This window comes from Myxine glutinosa, chromosome 2, assembly GCF_964187855.1.
Source record: "Myxine glutinosa chromosome 2, kmMyxGlut1.1, whole genome shotgun sequence".
NCBI lineage: Eukaryota > Metazoa > Chordata > Myxini > Myxiniformes > Myxinidae > Myxine > Myxine glutinosa.
Window position 1 is genome coordinate 206,127,481 of NC_136262.1, and position 18,718 is coordinate 206,146,198.

The 18,718-nt window shown below is 50.5% G+C and overlaps 1 protein-coding gene across 3 annotated transcripts in view; it reads right to left on the reverse strand.

Moving 5' to 3' along the window:
• Positions 1 to 18,718, reverse strand: part of LOC137420908 (synaptic vesicular amine transporter) — a 335,648-nt gene that overhangs the window by 132,573 nt on the left and 184,357 nt on the right. For 2 of the 3 annotated variants that reach the window (XM_068106410.2, XM_068106408.2), the window contains exons 1-2: positions 8,872 to 8,947; positions 881 to 1,058 (exon numbers count right to left, since the gene is read on the reverse strand). In XM_068106410.2, the coding sequence (XP_067962511.2) occupies positions 881 to 1,013 (133 nt within the window). In that variant the 5' untranslated portion in view covers positions 1,014 to 1,058; positions 8,872 to 8,947. Of the gene's footprint in view, positions 1 to 880; positions 1,059 to 8,871; positions 8,948 to 18,718 lie in introns of those variants that run through there. The other variant, XM_068106409.2, reaches the window with a different exon arrangement.

An 18,718-nucleotide genomic window follows, 5' to 3' on the forward strand; every position in this document is an offset into this window, starting at 1 on the left:
GATGAAAAATGACGATTTTAGAAATATGATCTCAAGATGACTTTTGACCTCAAAATGAATGGTCTTCTCAGTTGTGACTACCTTTACAACTCAGTAAAGTTTCATGACGATCGGTTTAGAATTGTAACCTGTAGGCGATTGACAGACAACCAAACAAGAAATATGTTGTGCATAGCAGGATACTTGCCAAATCTCTAAAATAAGTTGTTGACTTTGGCCGATGTTGACCTTTTGGCCTATATTGACCTAAAAATAATTGGTGGTTGAATTCAATGATCCAATATGCAAATCCTTTTCAAATTTCAAGTCAATCAGATGAAAATTGACAATTTTAGAATTTTGGTCTATGTTGACCTTTTCACCTTTTGACCTTAAAAATAATTGGTGGTTGAGTTAATGACTGGATATGCAAATCCTGTTCAAATTTCAAGTCAATCGGATAAAATTGAGCATTTTAGAAATTCAACCTTAAGTTGTTTACCTTTGGCCAATGTTGACATTTTGACCTGAAAATCAATAGGCTTCTTCCTTATAAGTTTCGTAAAGATCAGTTTAAAATTATGACCTATAGGCAATTGACAGATAGACAGACAAACAAACAGAACGCACAAGAACAAAATCTTTGGTCTTGTGCGACAAACAAACAGAACGAAAAATCTTCGATTTTTGCAAGTAATAGACAAACGAACAGACAGATTAACAAAGTCGACCAATAAATATACAGTACTTCAAAAATCTTCAATTTTGAAATGACAAACAGACAGACATAATCTCAGGTGAAAACATAACCTCGGTCCACCTTAGGAGATCGAGGGAACAATCCTCACAATGGAAAACAATTATGCAATGATTAGTTCCAAATGGCTTATGGGAAATGCACCTATGACTGTAAGAAGCATGTTATCCAGGAACAAAGCAAGGCAGACGATCAAAACCGCAGATTTGTTTGAAGGCTTTTCTGATGAGGTCTTCCAGAGATGTTCAATTGGTACCAAAATATCCGTGGCACACATTGCGCCTTTGTTTTCTTACCCCCAAACTACAAGGGAAGATTTGATCTGCAAAACAGTGGTAAATGCATCGATATACTTTGCAAGAAAATATTAATTATCTGATCATTATGACTTGATGATAAACTGCAATAGGATTAAATGTAGAATTGATTTCACTCCTGATATAGTTACTCAGTATGTATACAGTCGTGCCCAAAAATATTGGCACCCTTGCATTTTTTTCAAATAACCCACAATTTTCTCTGAAATTAAGTTGATATTAACAAAAGTATTTGGTCTCCACAATTCTTTATTTCACTGTTAACATTACAGCACCTTTGTTTTTGATTCAGAACTTAATATGTCCTTTTAAATCATAAAACAAAAGGAATTGGCATTGACAAAATTATTGACACATGAGACTTAATATTTGGTAACACAGCCTTTGGACAAAATAACTGCAGTCAAGTGCTTCCGATAGCCATGGAGGAGCTTCCTACACCTTTCTACTGGCAGTTTCTCCCACTCTTCTTGTACAAACTGCTCCAGTTCTCCCAGATTTTAAGGGTACCTTCTCCCAACTGCTGTTTTCAGATCTCCCCACATGTGTTCAATGGGATTTAGATCTGGACTCACTGCTGGCCACTTCAGAACAGTCCAGCGTTTTGTCTGGAACCATTCCTGGATGCTTTTTGAAGTGTGTTTGGGGTCATTGTCCTGCTGCAAGACCCATGACCTTTGACGGAGACCCAACTTTCTGACACTGGGTGGAACATTGCGCTCCAAATGCCTTGGTAATCTCCTGATTTCATGATGCCATGCACACATTCAAGGCACCCAGTGCCAGAGGCAGCAGAGCAACCCCAAAACATCACTGAACCTCCCCCATGTTTGACTGTAGGGAAGGTCTTCTTTTCTTCAAAGGCTTCATTTTGTTTTCTGTAAACATAGAGATGGTGTGCTTTACCAAAAAGCTCTAATTTGGTCTCATCTGTCCACAGGACATTCTCCCAGAAGGATTTTTGGTTGTTCAGGTGTGTTTTGGCAAACTCCAGTCAGGCTTTCTTATGTTTCTCACATTCAGCAGTGGGGTCCTCCTGGGTCTCCTACCATAGAACCCCTTTCATTGAGTTGGCGACGGATGGTGCAAGTTGAAACTGTCGTACCTTGTGTCTGAAGGTCAGCTTGAATCTATTTGGCAGTTTATCGAGGTGCTTTCTCCACTTTTCGAACAATCCTTCGCTGCAATCTTTGATCAAGCTTTCTCTTGCGGCCATGTCCAGGGAAGTTGGCAACAATGCCATGGGCCTTAAACTTCTTGACAACATTGCGTACAGTGGACACAGGAACATCAAGGTCTCTGGAGATGGTCTTGTAGCCTTGAGATTGTCCATGCTTGGCTACATTCTTGAGTCTGACCTCCTCAGACAATTCTCTGGTTTTCTTTATTTTCTCCTTGCTCATTGCAGTAAACACAGTGGCACAAAACAGCAAAATGACTCCTTTTCTCTGTTAAAATTGGTTGAATGAGTGATTTTTATATTGCAGGCACCTGCAACTCACCGCAGGTGAGTTGAATTCCAAAATAAAGGAGAATCACCTGCTTGAAATCTAATTATTTCTAACAACTTCTAAAAGGTGCCAATAATATTGTCTGAGCCATTTTAGGATTTCTGTGTGGAATAAGCTAAGATTTAGTAAATATTTCAGCTTTTTATGTTTTGTTCCACTGCAAACCAAAGAAATACAAATGTGGATAACAAAATATTTTTTAATTTCAACAATTTTCTTGAAGAAATGGTGCATTATTTGAAAAAAGTGCAAGGGTGCCAACATTTTTAACCATGACTGTATGTGCTCACTCTGAGCAAAACAGGATCAAAGTTTTTCTATAATTTTTTCTTTCTACTTTGCAGACAACATATCCACTAATGGAAGAGTAAAGTTAAAGAATGTAAAAACTTAATGTATTGAGAACACAGAAGGGATTAAGAGAATGAAGAGGAGGAGAACAACACTTAACCTGGATGTAACAGGGCTAGGTTGGTTTGGGTTATTTGTGGTATAAATTATTTTTGTGGTTGACATTTTGTGCTTTAAGCCCTGGAAGGAAGAGTGTAATTGAACTTCCTCCAGAAGGCAGTTCCACAAATGGAACAAAGGTGTGGAGCTGGGTGGCCAGCCTAACCCTAAACGTGTGGCGTTTAATGAAGCGGAGTATTGGGCGAGCTGGGGTGGGGAGTTGTACCCCAGATGAGCTGGTGAATGTCAGAGCACTGAGTGGCAGAATGAGCTGGAAGAAGAGACATGAAAACAGAAACAATCCACCTGTCTACGATGTGTCAGCAACAGTAGGTGTGCTTTAGATTATTTGCGGGAGAATGTTTAAAAAGGGCATTATGATTATGTTCTCACTTATCAATCGAATTGCCAGCCACAAGAACAAAGTAATATAGAGGAGAACTTTAAGAGTTAAGGGAAGGAGTTATGGCTAGGAGTTAGGGATCTTTGTTTCTTTCACATTTCTTTATACTTTTTCACATTTCTCCTTATTTATTCGAATTATTGCTTAGAAGGTTGTGGAGTAGCGGTTTGAGGGTTGTGGAGTAGCGGCTGAAACCCGAATCCTATCCAGAATTCTTCTGATGACTCCAACTTTGCTCTTTGCTTATTCGGGTTCCTTCTGATGACTTCAATGTAGTATTTGGTTTTCCATTTCATTACGATTGTACCATATCCTGATGCTGTGTCGACTGTGTTTCCCCACTGATAAACCTCTGGTAGCTTGTAACTGTTGCTGCGTTTTTGCCTGTGGAAGTAATGCTGAAATCTATCTATCTGGGTTATTCCCAACATCTTTCTATGGTTAGGAGCTCGGGCTAGGAGTTCTGGCGAGGAGCTAGGGCTAGGAGCTGGGGCTAGGCGTTGGGTTAGGTGTTGGGGCTAGGCATTGGGGCTAGGCGTTGGGACTAGGCGTTGGGGCTAGGCGTTGGGGCTAGGCATTGGGACTAGGCATTGGGGCTAGGCGTTGGGGCTAGGTGTTGGGACTAGGCGTTGGAACTAGGCGTTGGGGCTAGGTGTTGGGACTAGGTGTTGGGACTAGGCGTTGAGGCTAGGCGTTGGGGCTAGGCGTTGGGGCTAGGTGTTGGGACTAGGCGTTGGAACTAGGCGTTGGGGCTAGGCGTTAGGGCAAGGCATTGGGGCTAGGCTTTGTGGCTAGGCATTAGGACTAAGAGTTAAGGGAAGGAGCTCAGGCTAGGAGTTAGGGATCTTTGTTTCTTTCACATTTCTTTCTACTTTTTCATATTTCTCTTTATTCATTCGAATTGTTGGTTGTTCTTTATTTCTCTGTTTCTTCATCTCTCTGTCCAAGGAGGAGTGAATTATTGCAGAGATTTTTCTGGAAGGTTCTCTTGTCTGCACCTGGATGGGTTGGAGGGTTGTGGAGTAGTGGCTGAAACCGGATTTCCTATCCAGGTTCCTCGTGATGACTCCATCTTTGCTCTTTGCTTATTTGGGTTCCTTCTGATGACTCCAATGTATTATTTGGTTTTCCATTTCATTTCGCTTGGTTATACAGTTGTCTATACGCTGTTTTTGTCAGAAGCAAAAAAATACAAATTTGCACTAGAGTGGTTCGAAAGGTTTTAATGGCAGCATGACTTCGCACTCATCCCACGTATGTTCATATGATGATACTTGCAGATTGAGGTCGTAATTTCATGGTTCCAAGGCTGAATTTTGAGTTTTGACATTCAATTATTTTTTTATTTTTTTTAAAGGGCAACATGAGCCTGGCCCCTTCCCACAGTACACCTCGCTATACAACGAGGCAAGATGGTTGTGAAATCCCACATTCTGCACATGCAGTTAGAAAATACCCAATGTGAAACACGTGGACTGAAGACACATATATGCAGTTGTAAAATCGACAAACGACTTTGCCACCACTACAATATGTACCCCTATTCAATGCTTGTAACACTACCGTGGTCAAGATGAGAGAATGAAGCGAGCAACCACCAAAAGTTTTACATGTCATTTCCGATTGTCTTGAGATGACGTCATTCATTAATACACCTACTACTTCATTTCACAGTGTACAATTAAAATAATACACAACAGCGCGTTATTGACAAAACATATCATATTATAAGGAATATACTGTATGATCTTAGAGATACATAATCCTTATGCAATTAACATAAAACGACCATTTCTGCATCACGCAGGTGGTTAATTCGTATATGCTGTATATGCTGCTGGTATGCTGTATATACTGTATGTATTGGTGTATGCTGTATATTGGTATTGGTAGTATGCTGTTCATCCATCTTGACAATGGGGTTAAAACGTCGAGGGGGTTATAGTGACTGGGAAAATGGGGGAATAATATGGAAATTATTATTTGTTTCGTTAAATCGTTAAAATTAAATCGTTAAATCAAGCAATCGTTAAAAAAAGACGTTGGATGAAGAAAGAAAACAATTTTTAAAAGTATTTAAAATGTAGCAACAATTCAATGATAAGAGAGGTTTACATATCTGGGGTCCATGTTTACCATAACATGAGGGGGAGATGCAGGTGGATTGTACTACAACAGATACAAAAGGCAAAGGGTGCATTCATAAGACTCAAGGAAATTAGGAAATAAAAGAAGTATAACACCAAAACTAACATGAAGAGCTTTGATAGCATGCAAAATGGAGTCTTTCATCTACAGCAGCCATTTCAGAATCTTATGGCATGACATGGCTAAAAAAAAGAGGTTGATAGGCTAACAGAGAGGAAAAACACCATAGGGGAGATCAAATTTAGGAGGTGGTGATGGATTGGTAACGTGTAACGCATGGAGGATCAAGATGTAATGAACGGAGTAATATGGTGGGCACCTGGCAGGAAGAGAAGGGTTCGGATGGCCAAAAGAGACGTTGTGACATACTGTCGAGACTCGAGAAGGAAATGCAAGGGATGAAAGTCACCAGGAATGAAATCGGAATGGGCGCCCAAGACTGACAGAAGTGGCAAAAGTTCATAATAAGCTCCATATGTCAAGGTAGCATGATTGCAAGCAATAGTATAAGCAAACAGCAGAAGCAAGCAATAATATACAGAAGACACGTTTGAGCAACATCGGTAAATGCACGACAAAGTAATGGTTGACGACGTGTTCAATACTTGGTTATTTTACAACTAAAATGGACGCCAGTCTACCAGTCAGCCACCTGGAATGAGGTTGCAAAATAAAGTGAGGTGCACGTGTGTGCCATCATGTACTGTGCTTGGGCCAAGCTTAAACACAATCAGACCATGCATGTCCGATAAATTGTTGGGGACACGTTTAAGTAACAAAATGGCCACCAGTTGGCCATATTGGATCTGATCTTGAAAAGAATGACGTGCATATGTAAGCCATCATTCATTATCTGTGTGCCAAGTTTGAACAACATCGGTAAATGCATGTCCGAGAAATGGTTGGGGACACGTTTAAGTAACAAAATGGCCACCAGTTGGCCATATTGGATCTGATCTTGAAAAGAATGACGTGCATATGTAAGCCATCATTCATTATCTGTGTGCCAAGTTTGAACAACATCGGTAAATGCATGTCCGAGAAATGGTTGGGGACACGTTTAAGTAACAAAATGGCCACCAGTTGGCTATATTGGATCTGATCTTGAAAATAATGACGTGCATATGTAAGCCATCATTCATTAATTATCTGTGTGCCAAGTTTGAACAACATCGGTAAATGCATGTCCGAGAAATGGTTGAGGACGTGTTCAACATGAGCTTTTTTACAACTAAAATGGCCGCCAGTCGGCCATCTTTGATCATTTCTTAAACCAAAAGGATATGCATATGTATCCCAGCATGCATTGACATTGTGCAAAGTATAAACAAAATCGGTCTATAAATCTCCAAGATATGATTGCGGACGCACACATGCACGTCCAGACGGACGAGACACAATCAATAAACCACCGTTTCAGACTGAGTCCAATGGGGGCTAATAATAAGTACTTGCTAATCCCAAGGTGAGTAACCAATGTACCTTTTAAAACAGGATATAAGGTTCGTATTGGAGGTATCACACACAAATCTCACACACGTGGACATACAGATGAATATACAAGACAACATAGGACTACTAAATGAGACAATCAGCCACTGAGCTTAGGCGAAGTGCCGAAGAACTCGGTACTAGTGACGTCACAACAATGGCACCACATTTCTCAATATAATCTCAAAAAACAGTAAATTGGTGGCCATCTTGTTTTTTGGAAATCTGAAGGTCAAAAACTCAAAATTCAGCTTGGAACCATGAGGTTTGGATTCAGTATCTTAGTCTATGTTAAAATTATGTTAAATTAAAAAAGTAAAATTTAGTTAGTAAAAATTAATATTAAAAATTAAACTAAAATGTTAGTTGTTAAAATTATGTTAAATTAAAAAAGTAAAATTTAGTTAGTAAATATTAATATTAAAAATTAAACTAAAATGTTAGTTGTTAAAATTATGTTAAATTTAAAAAGTAAAATTTAGTTAGTAAAAATTAATATTAAAAATTAAACTAAAATGTTAGTTGTTAAAATTATGTTAAATTAAAAAAGTAAAATTTAGTTAGTAAATATTAATATTAAAAATTAAACTAAAATGTTAGTTGTTAAAATTATGTTAAATTAAAAAAGTAAAATTTAGTTAGTAAAAATTAATATTAAAAATTAAACTAAAATGTTAGTTGTTAAAATTATGTTAAATTAAAAAAGTAAAATTTAGTTAGTAAATATTAATATTAAAAATTAAACTAAAATGTTAGTTGTTAAAATTATGTTAAATTAAAAAAGTAAAATTTAGTTAGTAAAAATTAATATTAAAAATTAAACTAAAATGTTAGTTGTTAAAATTATGTTAAATTAAAAAAGTAAAATTTAGTTAGTAAAAATTAAAATTAAAAATTAAACTAAAATGTTAGTTGTTAAAATTATGTTAAATTAATTATGTTTAAAAAGTCAGGTACCGCACTTCTACCCCAAATGCCGCTAACATTTGTATTTATGGGAAATAAATCCTGTCTAATGGACGGTAATGGCAAGTCCATTCTCTCTCACTGAATCATTAATGTAAAGAAAGATGACAGAGGTACCTGAAATCTCCCATGTGAAATTGTGGGCTAGGTGGAAGGAATTGACAAAGTCAATAAACCCGTCAAGATCTTCTCTGCTGCAGGATGTGGCACAGAGGCAGTGAATGCAAGTAATTGGTACCGATTAATTAGTGGAAAGTTTGATCCAACCATGCTGATGATTTATGTGAGAATAATCCATCCTTGATTTGTAATCAATAAGCAATGATAGTTCAGGATCAGATCACGGAAAATCATGTACGTACGACAATAAATACGCGATGACGTGCAGAGAGCCATGGAATTAACTTACTTTTTCATCCTTTACAAATATACAGCTTCAAAATAATTGTATGAAACAGTACAAAAAGTTCAACCCTCGTCTCCACAATTATAATCATCACTAATTTCCAGCAATTATATGCAGATAAATACACGAGGTAGTTTGTCATTGCCTTCACAGTCGGGTGAGGGTTTGAACTTGCAATCAATAATTTGCAAAATGGAAGCTTAGCCATTTGAATGAATCCAGACCCCCAAGTGCAGACGTAACAATACATACAGTTTATCTATAATTTGGTATTTTTGTACAATAAAAATATCTATAATTTTGTACAATTATAATTGGTACAATAAAAAGAAAAATCGCAAATCTGTATCAAATCTAAGAACACAAAGCATTTATTTAATATTAATATTTTAAATACTTCTTCAAAAATACTCATAAATTCAACTTGCTGAGCAAACGAAGACCTTTTCGAGAGCAGTTTCCACTTCCTCGGCTACGCTCCAAACAAGTATGCAATGTTCCGAGGAGCGAGCATCGTGCAGGTCGACAGAGCAGTGACTCATTCAGAAAGATTCATTTGTTCATTCATGCTCAGCAATTGGCAGCTGGCGACTAAGGCGTGACTCTGCCCAGAAGATTAATTCAGTGATTTTTTCCATCTGTGTACAGCATCTGGTTGCTGGTTGCATCAATGCTGATAGCATGGTTGTGGTGTTGATGCAGTGCCTCCTGCAGGTCAGAGTAGGAACTTGGATCTTTGTCAGGGTGCAGATTCATGGTGAACTCTTGTGAAAGCCAACTAATTTAATGTCCTCAAACAGCCAATGCCAGCAAATGATCGAGACTGGAGACAGGATGACTGGAAATAAGAGACAGGTATGAAGGCATCCATTAAAGCACGTTTGCCAGCGATGGTTCCAGTAATGTTTTAAAGTGCACAAGTAATGAAAAAGGTTGACAGGATGGCCGATAGGCATACACACTCACCTCTAAGCCATATATTCTGGATTTGAATCCCGAGCCAGATTTAAACTGCCATCCTGGTGTTTCGCAGGCTGGGTGATTACCTCGCAAGCAAAGCGAAATGCTGGGTGAAGCAATTGGTTTACTTGGTCTGTCTTGACTTTCAGAAGGCATTTGATAAGATACCACATAGGAGGTTGTTAGCTGCGGTGAGGGCTTGTGGTGTGGCTGGTAGAGTAGTTAACTAGATTGGAAACTGGATTGATGATAAATAAGCAGAGTGTCTGTGAGTGGGAGGATGTCTGGTTGGGAAGATGTAAGTAGTGGGGTGCCTCAGGGATTGGTACTGGGAGCATTGGTATTCATAATTTACATCAATAATTTCAGCTTAGGAGGGTCTACTCAGACCCAAAGTTCAAATCCACGTGGAAGTGTGAAATGTCCACACCATGTATGAAGCATCAAAGTCAGCTCAAGTTCTCAGGGAGATGCAGCGATAGCATCTGGACATTATTGGTATCAGTGAATGCCGTTGGACCCGTTCAGCTCACCAAGTGACCAATGATGGCACTGTAGCGGCTACCGCTGGGTTTACACAATCGCCTTGCACCTACCAAGGACGTGGAGCGATCACCATGCCGGGCTCGTCCAGGACGCCCGGGCAGGCCCGCTCTCAACTTGCCAGGCCTCGTCCGGGACGCCCGGGCATGCCCGCCCTCGACTTGCCAGGCCGCGTCCAGGACGCCCGGCCACGCCCCCTCTCGCCTTTCCAGGGCAAAAACTCCGGGATAATGTGTATATATATTGCTGCCCGATAAACGGGCTTTTCAGAGTACCCGAGTTGTTTTGTGACAATAAAGAAACTCGGACGAATTCCAGCTTTTTGTCGCGTCCATTCTTCCGATTACGTGGGAGCACAGCTCCTACATTGGTGACCTACCGACATGGACATGGCAGTTGCCCTCAAACTGCCTACCTTCTGGGAGGCTCACGCGGCAGTTTGGTTCGCCCAGGCGGACTCCCTGTTCGCCCTGCGAGGCATCACGGCCGACGACACCCGCTTCCACCATGTGGTAACAGCGCTCGGCTCAGCCAGCGTGGCCCGCGCCCTGAGCCTCCTCGAGAGCCCGCCAGCCGCTGACAAATACGGCGCGATTAAAACGCTCCTCCTCGACGCTTTCGCCCTCTCATCGGCGGAATGCGCACGGCACCTGCTCGACCTGCCTGAGCTCGGCGACACGCGCCCGTCCGAGCGAATGGACTACATGCTTTCGCTGCTCGGCGTGCACTCTCTGGCATTCCTGTTCCGGGAGCTGTTCCTCCGTCAGCTGCCTAGCCCGGTACGCCACGCCCTGGCGAGCACGACGATCACGGATCCCCGCGCCCTCGCCAGGGAAGCCGACAAGATCTCCGCGGCAGGCCAACACATTGCAGCAACGACCTGGGTCCACCGCCGTCCGACGCAATGCCCATGGCGCCCGAGCACCCGGCACGGTCGACGACCGAACTGCCGACGCAATTGGCGGCCGCTACGCCGAGCCGACCACCTCCAGCACGACGACCGGGGCCTCCACCTGACCAAGCGTGGTGTTACTATCATGCCAGGTTCGGACAGAAGGCCCGGACATGCCGACCCCCGTGCACCTTCGGCAGGCCGGGAAACGGCCGGGTCGGCGTTCATTACCAGCCATGAGCGTCGGCCACACGGGCAACTTACTTTTCATCACGGACAAAGCGTCCGGTCGGCGCTTCCTGTGCGACACCGGCGCCCAACTGAGCGTCATACCTGCCTCCGATCAGGACAGGCAGTCCGCGGTTTGCGGCCCCTCTTTGGTGGCGGCCAACGGCTCGGCCATCCGCACCTTCGGCCTGCGCAACGTCACCCTCTGCTTCGGCGGCCAACGCTTTACTTGGACTTTTGTAACCGCAAGCGTGCCCATGGCTCTGCTAGGCGTCGACTTCCTCTGCGCACACGGACTGCTGGTGGACGTCCAACGGCGTCGCCTCATCAACGCCGAGACCTTCAGCTCCCTGGTATGCACATTGAGCAGCTCCGCTCCGACCGAGCTGGCATGCGCCCTCCCGGCAGCGAACGAGTTTGCTCGCCTGCTCACGGAGTTCCCGGCCCTCACGCGGCCAAAGTTTTCGGCCGTCGCAGTACGACATGGGATCGAGCACCACATACCAACCATGGGCCCGCCGGTCTACGCCAGAGCCCGCTGCCTCGACCTAGCCAAGCTCGCCGTGGCCAAAACCGAGTTCGACGCTTTGGAACACCTCGGCATCTTGCGGCGCTCCGATAGCGCGTGGGCTTCGCCACTACACATCGTCCCAAAACCAGGGGGCGGCTGGCGCCCATGTGGCGACTACCGCCGCCTTAACGACGCTACCACCCCCAACAGGTATCCGATCCCGCACATCCAAGACTTCTCCACCCGTCTGGCAGGATGGGACATTTTTTCAAAAATCGATCTCATACGGGGATATCACCAGGTACCTGTCAGGGCGGCCGACGTCCCTAAAACGGCCGTCATCACGCCGTTCGGCTTGTTCGAATTCCTGCGGATGCCATTTGGCCTCAAGAACGCGGCTCAGGCATTCCAGCGCTTGATGGACGGCGTGCTGCGTGACCTGCCGTTCCTCTTCATTTACCTGGACGACATCCTCGTCGCCAGCACGTCCCGGGCCGAGCACCTCCTCCACCTCCGAACACTGTTCGGGCGCCTCAGCCAGCATGGCCTCATCGTCAACCCGGCCAAATGCCACTTCGGCACGACGGCCGTTGATTTTTTGGGCCACCACATCACCAAGAATGGGGCCGTGCCGCTGCCAACCAAGGTCGAGGCCATCACCACGTTTCCGCGTCCCCGCTCCATAAAGGCCCTGCAGGAATTCCTGGGAATGGTGAATTTCTATCACCGCTTCGTGCCCCGCGCTGCTCAACTCATGCGGCCCCTCTACGAAGCCCTCCGGGGCAAGCCGGCCAAGCACGACGTCGTCTGGTCCGCAGCAATGGACGCGGCCTTCAAAAGCTCAAAGCGGGCCCTCGCCGATGCAACACTGCTCGCTCACCCGGTGCTCAACGCTCCCATCGCCCTCACCACGGATGCCTCCAACCACGCGGTGGGTGCCGTACATGAGCAATGGGTGAACGGGGTTTGGCAGCCACTCGCTTTTTTCAGCCGGCAGCTCCGGCCGAACGAGCTCAAATATAGCACGTTTGACCGTGAGCTCCTCGGTCTACACCTGGCCGTTCGCCATTTCCGCCACCTCCTGGAGGGCCGACCCTTCACGGCGTTCGTCGACCACAAGCCGTTGGTTTACGCAATGGCGAAGGTCACGGAGCCGTGGTCGACCCGCCAACAGCGCCACCTCTCCGCCGTTTCGGAGTTTACCACGGACATCCGGCACGTCGCCGGCAAAGACAACGCCGTGGCCGACTGTCTTTCTCGGGCCAGCGCAAACGTGGTCCACCTCGGCGTGGACTTCGCGCTTATGGCGGCGGACCAAACCACCGACACCACGGTGCAAGCCCTCCGGGCGGCGGACACGGGCCTCCGCCTGGCCGACATCCCGTTTGCGGACACTGTCCTGCTCTGCGACGTCTCCCAAGGCCAGCCTCGCCCCATCGTGCCCGTTACCTGGCAACACCGCATCTTCGCCTCCCTCCACGGCCTTTCCCACCCGGGCTGGAAAGCTTCCCAGAAGCTGGTGTCAGCGCGATTCGTCTGGCACGGCCTTCGACGGGACGTCCGCGATTGGACCAGCACCTGCACAGCCTGCCAACAGGCCAAGGTCCACCGACACACCCAGGCCCCGCTGGCACCTTTCACCGTGCCCGAACGACGTTTCGACCACGTCAACGTGGACCTGGTGGGCCCCCTCCCCCCATTACGGGGGTTCACACACCTGCTCACCATGGTGGACAGGACCACCAGGTGGCCGGAGGCCGTTCCCCTCATCTCCACCACCACCGCCGACGTGGCGCAGGCTTTCATCGCCACCTGGGTCGCCCGCTTCGGCGCACTGGCGGATATCTCATCGGACCGCGGACCGCAGTTCACCTCCGAGCTGTGGGGCGCGGTCGCCCGCAACCTGGGGGTCAAGCTCCACCGTACTACGGCCTACCACCCCTAAGCCAACGGGTTGTGCGAGCGATTCCACCGCTCCATGAAGGCCGCGCTCATGGCCGGCCTTCAGGATGGCGGTTGGGCCGACCGGCTGCCGTGGGTCCTTTTGGGCCTCCGCACGGCCCCCAAGGAGGACCTCCGGGCATCCACCGCCGAGCTTTTCTACGGCCAGGCACTACGCGTCCCGGGCGAATTCGTGCCCGACGCTACCAGTCCCTGGTCCGCAGCTCACCAGCGCTCGGACCTCCAGGAGGCCGCCCGACGGTTTGCCCCCGTGCCAACGTCCCGCCACGGTGACCCCCAGTCCTACGTCCCCCCAGCGCTTCGCACAGCGGAGTACGTTTTTGTGCATCATGACGCACATCGGGGGCCACTCCGGCCGCCGTACGACGGGCCCTTCCGGTCCTGCGACGGGACGACAAGTCGTTCGTCATCGACATCGGCGGCAGGTCGGACCGGATTGTGGTGGACCGCCTCAAGCCGGCGCACGTGGACATCGACCAACCGCTACGGTTGGCCCTTCCGCCGCGGCGAGGCCGCCCCCCATCCACGGTGCCCCCCACTCGACCGCCCACCACCACACCGGACCCCCCCGCCCCACGACCCGCAAGGGGTCGCTTCGGCCGGGTCATCAGGATCCCCCTTAAATTGACCCTGCCGGTGCAAGTCGATTCTGGGGGGACGTGTGTAGCGGCTACCGCTGGGTTTACACAATCGCCTTGCACCTACCAAGGACGCGGAGCGATCACCATGCCGGGCTTGTCCAGGACGCCCGGGCAGGCCCGCTCTCAACTTGCCAGGCCTCGTCCGGGACGCCCGGGCATGCCCGGGCACGCCCGGCCATGCCCGCTCTCGACTGGCCAGGCCGCGTCCGGGATGCCCAGGCATGCCCGGGCATGCCCGCCCTCGACTTGCCAGGCCGCGTCCAGGACGCCCGGCCACGCCCCCTCTCGCCTTTCCCGGGCAAACGCTCCGGGATAATGTGTATATATATTGCTGCCCGATAAACGGGCTTTTCAGAGTACCCGAGTTGTTTTGTGACAATAAAGAAACTCGGACGAATTCCAGCTTTTTGTCGCATCCATTCTTCCGATTACGTGGGAGCACAGCTCCTACAGCACCACCATTCTGTACTCTGGACTGAAGGGCACACGCACCCACGTTGTAGCTATCATAGTTTGTAAGGAGAGGTCAAGACCTTTATAGAATGGGAACCTATCAACGAGAGAATGATCAGAGCATGTTTCAAATCAAAGTATTTAAGCTTACCCTAATACAGTGAGTGCTATGCTCCAAGCAATGATGAAGAAGAGAGGAACAAGGACAACTGGTCCAAGCTGCTACACCAAACAGTGGCTAATGTCCCCCAGCACGACATGCTCTGGATCATACGTGATATGAATGCCAATGTAGGGGCAGATAATGATTGTGAACAAGTTATGGGGATACACGGATGTGGTGAGGCAAATGATAATGGTGAATGTCTCATTAACTGTGTTATTGGAGGTAATGTGGTGCTGTGCACACACGACTCGATTGCCAGAGAGGTAGGCCACAATGCGTTGGTACAAACAAAGAGTCTTTATTAAGAGCTCGCACTTCAGCACTGGGCGGGCTCGAGCTTAGAGCCCGCATATATGTCCCGAGGCCACGCCTTGCCCTCGGGCGTGGCCGATCGGTCGAAAGGCAGGGCATGCGTTTTCGTTCCCCGCCTGGACGCTCGCGCCACCCACTGGTGCGCGGAATTATTGTCCCTTGTGCCCGCCACACGCGCCCCCCCAGAATTCCCGCGCACCTGAAGGGTGAGTTTGCGGGGAAGCCGGATGACCCAGCCGAAACACCCCCTGGCGATGCGTGCAGGGCTGGGGGGTAGCGGGACGGCGGGGCTGGGGGGTGCCGGGGGTCCGAACGCTGGGGGGCGGCCTCTACGCGGAGGCAGAGCTGCTTGCGGGGGGTGGTCCAGACCGAGGTGGGCCGGCTTGAGGCGGTCCACGGAGATGCGATACGGGGCACCGCCAATGTCGACGGAGAAATATTTGTCCCCGGTCTCCAGCACACGGAAGGGCCCGTCGTACGGGGGCCGCAGCGGTGCCCGGTGGGTGTCGTGCCGGACGAAGACGTACTCCGCCGTGCGAAGCTCCGGGGCGACGTGGGAAGACGGGCAACCGTGGTGTGCCGTCGGCACCGGGGCGAACCTCCGGGCGGTCTCCTGAAGGGCGGAGCGCTGTTGCGCCGCGGACCAAGGAGCCGTGGAGTCGGGGATGAATTCGCCCGGTACCCGCAGTGGTTGCCCGAAGACCAGCTCTGCCGAGGACACGTGCAGGTCGTCCTTGGGCACCGTCCTGAGGCCCAGCAGGACCCAGGGGAGCCTGTCGGCCCAGCTGCCGTCGCGGAGGCTGGCCCGGAGCGTGGCCTTCATCGAGCGATGAAAGCGCTCGCACAGGCCATTGGCCTGGGGGTGTTAGGCCATGGTGCGGTGTCGTTTTACGCCGAGCCCTCATGCCACCTCGGCCCAGAGCTCCGAGGTGAACTGGGGGCCGCGGTCGGACGAGATGTCCGAGGGGGCACCGAACCGGGCAACCCAAGTGGCGATGAAGGCTTGTGCCACATCAGCCGCAGACGTCGCCGCCAATGGGATGGCCTCCGGCCACCGTGTGGTGCGGTCCACCATGCTGAGGAGGTGGATGAACCCCCACGAGGGGGGCAGAGGTCCCACCAAGTTGACGTGCATGTGGTCGAACCGCCGCTCGGGCACCGCAAATGGGGCCAACGGGGCCTGGGTGTGGCGGTGGACCTTTGCGCCCTGGCACTCGAGGCACGTCCTGGCCCAGTCGCGGACGTCCTTCCTGAGGCCATGCCAGACGAACTTCGCCGCGACGAGCTTCTGGGAGGCCTTCGTGCCCGGGTGGGACAGGCCGTGGATGGCGTCAAACACTGGGCGCTGCCAGCCAGCGGGAACAATGGGGCGAGGCCGGCTGAGGGAGACGTCGCACAGGAGGGCCGCGCCGCGGCGTCGAATGGCACCTCAGTGACGCGGAGGCCCGTGACGGCAGTCCGCAAGGCCTGGATGCCGGGGTCGGCGGTCTGGTCCTCCGCCATCCGGGCATAGTCGATCCCGAGGTGGACCGCGTGTGCGACGGACCGGGAAAGGCAATCCGCCACCGGGTTGTCTTTACCCGCCACGTGACGGATGTCCGTCGTATACTCGGACACGGCAGAGAGGTGACGCTGCTGCCGTGCCGACCATGGCTCGGCGACCTTGGCCATCGCGAACACAAGGGGCTTGTGGTCGACGAAAGCCGTGAACGGGCGGCCCTCCAGCAGATGGCGGAAGTGTCGGACCACCAGGTGGAGCCAGAGCAGCTCGCGGTGGAAGGTGCTGTAGCGGCGTTCGTGCAGGCGAAGCTGCCGGCTAAAAAACGCCAGCGGTTGCCAAGCACCACGCACCCACTGCTCGTGCACCGCGCCCACCGCGTAGTCCGACGCGTCGGTGGTGAGGGCGATCGGCGCATCGGGCACCGGGTGCGCCAGCATGGTGGCGTTGGCCAGGGCCAGCTTTGCGCCCGCAAACGCCGCGGCCATCGGCTCCGACCAGGCGATGTCACCTTTGCCCGGCTTGCCCTGGAGGGCCTCGTGCAGGGGGCGGAGGAGCCGGGTGACGTGGGGCACGAAGCTGTGGTAAAAATTTACCATGCCCAGGAACTCCTGTAGCCCCTTGATCATGCGGGGTCATGGGAAACCCCTGACCACCTCCACCTTGGCCGGTAAAGGGACGGCCCCGTGCCTGGTGATGCGGTGCCCCAAGAAGTCGATGGTGGCGACGCCGAAACGGCACTTTGCGGGGTTGAAGATTAGGCCATGCTGGCCCAGGCATTCGAAAAGCGTGCGGAGGTGGAGCAGGTGCTCCTCCCGGGATGCGCTCGCGACTAGGATGTCGTCCAGGTAGACAAAGAGGAAAGGTAAGTCATGCAAGACGCTGTCCATAAGCCGTTGGAACGCCTGGGCCGCATTCTTCAACCCGAAAGGCATTCGCAGGAACTCGAAGAGGCCGAAAGGGGTGATGATGGCCATCTTCGGGACATCGCCCGGTTGTACGGGGACCTGGTGGTAGCCCCGGATGAGGTCCACCTTGGAAAACACGGTCGTGTTTTTTTTTTGTTTGTTTTTTTTGTATACTTTATCGAGGCTCGTGAAAGAGCTAAAAGCTTGCCAACCGGGCGGAAAAGTCCTGGATATGCGGGACCGGGTAGCGGTCGGGGGTGGTGGCATCATTGAGCCGGCAGTAGTCCGCGCACGGCCGCCATCCCCCGCCGGGCTTCGGCACAACGTGCAGAGGAGAAGCCCAAGCGCTGTTGGAGCGCCGTACGATCCCCAGCCGCTCCAGTGTGGCGAACTCCGCTTTCGCCACGGCGAGCTTCGTGGGTTCGAGTCGGCGCGCCCGGGCGCAGACCGGCAGCCCGACCGTGGGTATATGATGCCCCACCCCATGTTTAACGGCCACCGATGAGAAGGTGGGCCGCGTGAGGGCCGGGAAACTAGTTAGGCGGCGGGTAAAGTCGTCCGCTGCCGGAAGCGTGCAAACTAAACTCGCCGGGACGGAACCTTCCAGCAAGCCGCTTGGCAAGCCGCTCGGTGAGCCGCTCAGTGAGCCGCTCAACGAGCCGCTCAGTGAGCCGCTCAACGAGCCGCTCAGCGAACAAGCGAGCGAGCTGAAGGTTTCGGCCTGGACGAGACGTCTGCGCTTCACGTCGACCAACAGCCATGCGCACATAGGAAGTCCACGCCCAGCAGGGACATTGGCACGCTGGCGGTCACGAACGACCATTGAAAGCGCTGCTCTCCGAACCGCAGTGAGAGGCAACGCTTCCCGAATGTGCGGATGGGTGTACCGTTGGCGGCAAGCAAAGCGGGGCCCCAGCCCGCGGCTTGCTTGTCGGACGTGGAGGCGGGGAGGACGCTTACATGCGCTCCTGTGTCGCAAATAAAACGGCACCCGGACAAGGTGTCTGTGATGAACATGAGGCTGCCGGAATGGCCGACGCTCATGGCCGCAAGTGAGCGCCGGTCGTTTCCCGACCTGTCAAAAGAACACGGCGGGCGGCACGTTTTAGCCTTGCGGCCGAACCTGGCATGGTCGTAGCACCAGGTTTGTGGCGGTGGCCCCCGCGGCGGTCCTGTCGGTGGCGGTGGTGGTGGCGGTGGTGGTAGTGGGCGGGGC